Raw genomic sequence first — 5,898 nt, forward strand, 5'->3', positions numbered from 1 at the left:
AAAGATGAGGCAGCTCATCATGGGAGAAGGATCCAGCAAAGGAAAGCTGCTCACCTCCAGGCAACAAAGAGGCAAAGACAGATTCAGAAATAGGCTGGGGGACATAGCACACTTCTAGGACATGAGCACTGTGACCTCCAACCATGACCCACCTGCCTATAGTTACCAGCAAGTCGATCCAATCAACCTAGGATGAACTAATAAGGTTTCAGCTGTCATGATCCAATCATTTCATCTATGGATATACCTGCACTAATTCAGGAACTTATGTAAAAAACTCCTCACTTTCGAACCATAACAGGCTGTGATCCTTTCTAAAGTGGAAACCAAGGCAGGAGGCTCACACATTCAAACCTAACATGAGCATATTAGAGAGACTCTGGATAAAAGAAAAGAAAAGAAAAAGAAAACTACCAAAATGCTAGAGTGGTACCTTAGTGGTATAGCAAATTCCCGAAAAAACCAGGGCCCTGGGTTCAAAGGCAAGTAATGCAAAAAGAAAATAACAACAACAACAAAAAAAAAACCCACACACACAAAACTAACCAACAATCAAGTTGTTCTGCTGCAAGAAGATACCTTATACTGAGCAATTTATTAACAATAGAATTTAACTTTGCACAGTTTAAGAGACTGCCAAGTCCAAGGTCAAAGCAACTTATCTCCACAAGACAAGAGGGGAAGAGGGTTGAACATCCCTCAAGACCTGATTTTTGTTAGGTGATGGTTTTACAAGGTCACAAGCCTGAATGAAATATGAGCTCAACCTAGCCCCTTATGACCTCATCTGAGGTAATCACACCATAATAATGCCATTCCTAAAAACAACAAACAAAAAAACAAAACAAAACAAAACAAAAACTTTTCCTTAGGTGTGGAGTTTTAAACCTACACTTGTCTTCCAGGGATATAATTTAATCCATTAACACTCCCTGCTCCAACTCAACTGAGAGATTTTATCATTAGGTGTTGAATTTGGTCCTGTAATTATTCTACATCGATCCACACAGTCATATGTCTGTCCTATCACCCATTCCTAGTCCCCTAGCTTTTCTCTCTGTGAAATTTTATTTATTTTGCTTTCCTTCCTGAAGCCTTTTTTCTACATAGGAAATCTTCATTTTTACTGTTTTTCCTTTGGGCACTTCAAACATGTTACTTTTACTACCTTCTGTCTTGCATAATTTCTGATAAGAATTCACAATCATTCCAATGGTTCCATGTCTATTAATAAGCTGTCATTTTCTTCTGGTTGGCTGCCAGTGTTTTCCTTCATCCATAGTTTCTAAGAGCTTTTTCCATGTGCCTGGTATGGGTTTCACCGATTTTCTCCTACCGAGGTTTGCTAGGCTGTTTTGGTCTGTAGATTCAGGTCTTTCACCACATTTGGAAAACTAAGCCATAATTATTTTCTGTGCCATACTCCATCCTCTCATTTGAGATCTCTGATGACACTGTTAGACCATCTCATAGGGCACTGAAGCTCTATTCATTAAAAATAACAGCAGCAGCAGAAGGAGCAACAATGGCAAAAAGAAACTTTCTTCTGCCCATTTTTAACTTGAGCAAAGTCTGTTGATGGGTCTTCAAGTTCACTTACACTGGGACTCCTGGGCGACCTATGCACAGTGGCTCCCAGGGCCAAGGTCTTGCTCTCACTGAGCGCATTAAAGCCTACTTCTGTTCAGGGTCTGTGAAGATGGTTGTCACTTCTGGGTTTTCGACCACTACCCATAAACTCCTCTGACTTGTGGACAGCCACTGACCACACACCCATCCTCTCTTGACTGCACTTGTGACCAGCAGGCAAGAAAAGGCCTTAGGAACCGGTGAACCAAAGGAGGTCTCAGGGAGAACAGACATTTGGGGCCAATGGAAAGTGTATATTGGTTGTAGGAATGAAGTCCATGGTTTTAGGCTACTTGATGGCAGGGCCTCAGCATGAAGGGGCCCAGCCTTCACATAAATGCATAATGTAGGAAGTAAAACAGCCATTCTTTCTCACACCTCTTAGACAGGGAGTGTTATTGTGTGCACAATGAGAAGGCCACTTTCTTGCTTGTAGGAGCAACAGGGAGAATACCTATCAGACAAGTCCCAGCCCTGCCCAGCACCAGGTCTAGAGGAACAGAGCTCAAGGATCCCATCCTTTCCACTCCCCAGACAAAGGCACACAAGGTGCACCAAAGGCATTCCTCCCTACACTGCCTCCCGACCCTCCTTCAGGCTTCCTACGTATCTGTTTTGGCTATCAACCTGCAGGCCTGGAGTTGTCCAGTTGGCCCCCTCCTTGGGCACACTTCTCCATTCCCCCTCCTTATGCCTCTCCTGCTTTCCAGAATCTTCTGCACATTGTAACCATTCAGGCAGCAATTAGACAAGTTAATCCCAAGGGCAAGGTTGGATCCAAAATCTTCCCTTTCCTGGCTGCACACAGTGTACCCCTGCCTCAAAGTGGAAAAGGAATTTCCCTTAGGGGCTTTTATCATGCCCTTATTTCTGTTTTGAAAAATATTCAGACTTTACTTTTTAGAAACTTCTAAGCTGCTAAGTTTACAACTCTAGAGGCCCTCCTAGAAAATGGCAAAGGACTAAAATGACAACTGGGACATAGTTTTTCTTCATTTTTTTGTTTTTGTTTTTGTTTTGTTTTGTTTTTTTGTAAGGTATCCAAGGGCAGGAAGAAACTGCCAGAGCAGCTTTGCTAGTACCAGCCCTGCAGAGATGCCAGGGCTTAGAGGTGCATGAAGCCTCCCATCCTGACTGACCTGAGGGTTTCTTGCTCTTGGTTTGTGTGCACTTCACTTTACAAAATTCAGGGTCCCAAGAACCCAGAGTACAGCAATTCCACATGGATGCACTTGGCTTTGATGTAAGCAGCAACCCTGAGTCGGTTTAACATCTCCAGTCCCCAGATCCCATGTGCTCACACTCCATGTTCTCTAGTAGAGACCAAGAGGAGATTTGGGCTACAGAGACTGCATGGAATGTGGTGAAACACTCAGCCACTGCTGCTGGCAGGCCCACCCCTGCCCACTGACCCCTCTCGCTTGCCTGCAACATGTGAATATGCAGATGATGCCACAGAACACTCTGGAGTCTCCAATGCCTTGACACCTCTGTCTTCTCTAACAGCTGCCACCCACCCTCTGCACACATCTCAGGGAGGGTCCTGAAGATGGGAAGAGGGATTCTTTGCAACCAAAGCAATCAGCTTAAATGGAACTAAGGCAACAGAGTCCCAATCGACACTGGTCCAAGGTGCAGGAGTCCCAGTCTACACTGGCCCAAGGGGTAGAAGTCTCTATTTACACTTAACAGGAAAGGGAGGCACAGTGATTCAGGCCTTGGACAGGGTGGTTGCTGGGCTCCTGCCCTTGCCCTGAGGCCTGCCTCCTTTTTTTTCCTCTTCCTCATTTTCAAAACCTTTTTTTTTATCTTTAGAACATAAATCTTATCATATAATATGAGAAAACAAGAAATTTATTAAGAACCTATCTGCTATTGCAGAGAACAGTGGGGCAGGGGAAGTGTCCAAGGGGAAAGAGTCTGTGATGTCTCTGGCAGGTGCGGGCAGAGGAGAGTCCTGGTGTGTCCTGATGCACTCCTGACTGGAATCTGCACAGAGAAGCCTGAGCCAGTTGGCATGCCTCACTTCTGAAGCCGAGTCCGCTTCCTGAGTGATGCCCATGCTGTGATGTCGGCATATGGGAGCTCAGGGTCTTCTAGCTGTCCATTGGTCTGTTTCATGTGGGCATGTTCTCTGGAACCACTGTATTGCCCAGCCTAGGGGATCTGTGGCCGCTGTTCATCAGAGTCACTGTCCTTCTGAAGGCAGGTCTGTGGAAGCACGGCAGGCAGCAGCAGAGTTGTTGAAGGCGCCTTGCGATCCTCCTAGTGACCCTTCTCCAGCCCCTGCTTCTGTGATGTGATAGCCCTGTGAAGGTACCCTGGGAGGCTGAGCTGCCACCTTCTGCTACCTGCCCACTAGGGTTGGGCCTGAGGTACTTATGCCACTGGGGTCCAGGGTCCTGCTGGGAGGTTTGGCAGGGAGGGGGTGTCTTCCCATGGAGGAAGCGGAGAGGAATGGCCGGCATGCTGGCACCTGCAGCGCCCTTCTGCCCTGGTAGCTTGGTTTCCTCAGGCTGCTGCTGCTCACAGGGCAAGGCAAGGGCAGGCTCACTGATGCACTTGTTGGGGTGGACACTGGGAGGATCTGCCTTGGGGCCTGAGCAAGGCCCGACCACCCGAAAATGCACAGGTTTTGCCTGGAGCGCACAGCCCAACCCCTGGCTTCTCTGGTACTGGAGGATGAGGTAGGTGCCCATGGCCTCATCGAATTGGCGATTGGCCAGGGACACCCAGGTGTTATAGGGGTCATAACCCATGTCAAACATGATGGTCATGATGGTGGGGTCAGGCTGCTTGGGGAGCGGCTCACTGGGACAACTGGGTGAAGAGTCCTCGCCCTGGCTCAGCCATGGGTGCCCCATTACCTGCTCTAGGGTGGGCCTCTGCGTAGGGTCCACCTTCAGAATTTGCTGGATGAGGTTACGTGCTCCCTCGGACACATGAGGGGGAATGTTGTAGCTTGCCCGCAAGATCCGCTTTCGCAGCCCCTTACTGGTGCTTGCCCTGAATGGCCTGCTCCCCGTCAGCATAAAATAGAGAGTGACACCCAGGCTCCAGACGTCCACTGGAGGGCCCTCGAATCCCTTCCCCCGGATAATTTCAGGGGCACAGTAGAGGAGAGTACCCCTGAACTTGGTCAGCTTCTGCCCAGGTGTGACACTGGTGCTCAGGCCAAAGTCGATGAGCTTGATGTGACCCCTGGCATCCAGCACAAAGTTCTCTGGCTTCAGGTCGAGGTGAACAATGCCCTTCTCATGGCAGTAACGCATGACGCACACCATCTCCCTGAATACTCTGCGGACCTTCTCCTCCGGTATGCCACCAGCCAGTGGGATGCGATACTGGAGCTGTCCCCCACCTGCGTGCTCCATGACAAGGTACAAATTATCAATGGTCTCGATGACCTGGAAGAGCTGGATCACGTTTCGGTGTTCCAGGGCCATCAACCAATCCCTTTCACACAGCATGGGCTCATTCCCCTCCATCTTCGGCACGATTTTCACCGCCACCTCTGTCCCTGTCAGGAGATGGCGGGCTAGTACCACCCGCCCAAAGCTCCCCTCCCCAATGATCCTCAGGACGCAATAATGGTCTGTGAGGGCCGTCTCATAGCAGGAGCTGGGCCCCTGTGCCACTACACTACTCTCACTACTCTCTCTGCGCATTCTAAGCTGGAACACCAACTAAGAATGCTAACTAAAAAACAAAAAAGCCAAACAAAACAACAAAACCAACAACCAATAAGTAAAACACAAACAAAACGAAAAACCCAAATCAAAAAACCAACAGTGAACTGTAAGAAAAATACAGCTCAGTTTGGATCCCAAGACAGCTCAGACCCTTGAATCCAGGGGAGCAAACACTCTGAGGTGCTCAGTCTGAGTCGTAGCCCCAACGAATGCACCCAGAAAACCACTCCAGATGCAGGAACTCACAAAAGAGATTTTATTAGGCAGACGACCAGAGTGTCCACTCTCAGGGCTGGAAGAGAGAAAATGGCGGGGGAGCTTCTCTTAAGTAGTGGAATTTTGTGGGCTGATGACGACTGGACCAATTGCTGACAAGGAAGTTCGCGGGTTAACAATCAGACCAATGGCCGCTGAGAATGTTTGCAGGCTGATGAGTGGACCAATGGCTGGCTAGGATGTTCACAGACTGACGATCTGGGTTGCAAATGGTATGGGGGGGGGATAGAATAATGGGGGCAGCAAAATGGTAGATCTGATGCCAATATTTCTTTTTTGTTTTTATAGATACTGGGAGTGG

The 5,898-nt window shown here is 48.3% G+C and overlaps 1 protein-coding gene across 1 annotated transcript; it reads right to left on the bottom strand.

Annotated features, from left to right (window-relative positions):
• Nucleotides 1-3,746: 3,746 nt before the first annotated feature.
• Nucleotides 3,747-5,297, bottom strand: LOC124993626 (sperm motility kinase 2B-like). Its single transcript, XM_047565474.1, has one exon. The coding sequence runs from the start codon at nucleotides 5,295-5,297 to the stop codon at nucleotides 3,747-3,749; it is 1,551 nt and encodes a 516-aa protein (XP_047421430.1).
• Between the last annotated feature and the right edge of the window lie 601 nt (nucleotides 5,298-5,898).

The sequence above is a fragment of the Sciurus carolinensis genome, chromosome 9, assembly GCF_902686445.1.
Source record: "Sciurus carolinensis chromosome 9, mSciCar1.2, whole genome shotgun sequence".
In the NCBI taxonomy this organism is placed as follows: domain Eukaryota; kingdom Metazoa; phylum Chordata; class Mammalia; order Rodentia; family Sciuridae; genus Sciurus; species Sciurus carolinensis.

Excerpts from the sequence above, each read along its gene's own strand:
- LOC124993626 (XM_047565474.1), bottom strand. The coding sequence starts at position 5,297 with ATGCGCAGAGAGAGTAGTGAGAGTAGTGTAGTGGCACAGGGGCCCAGC.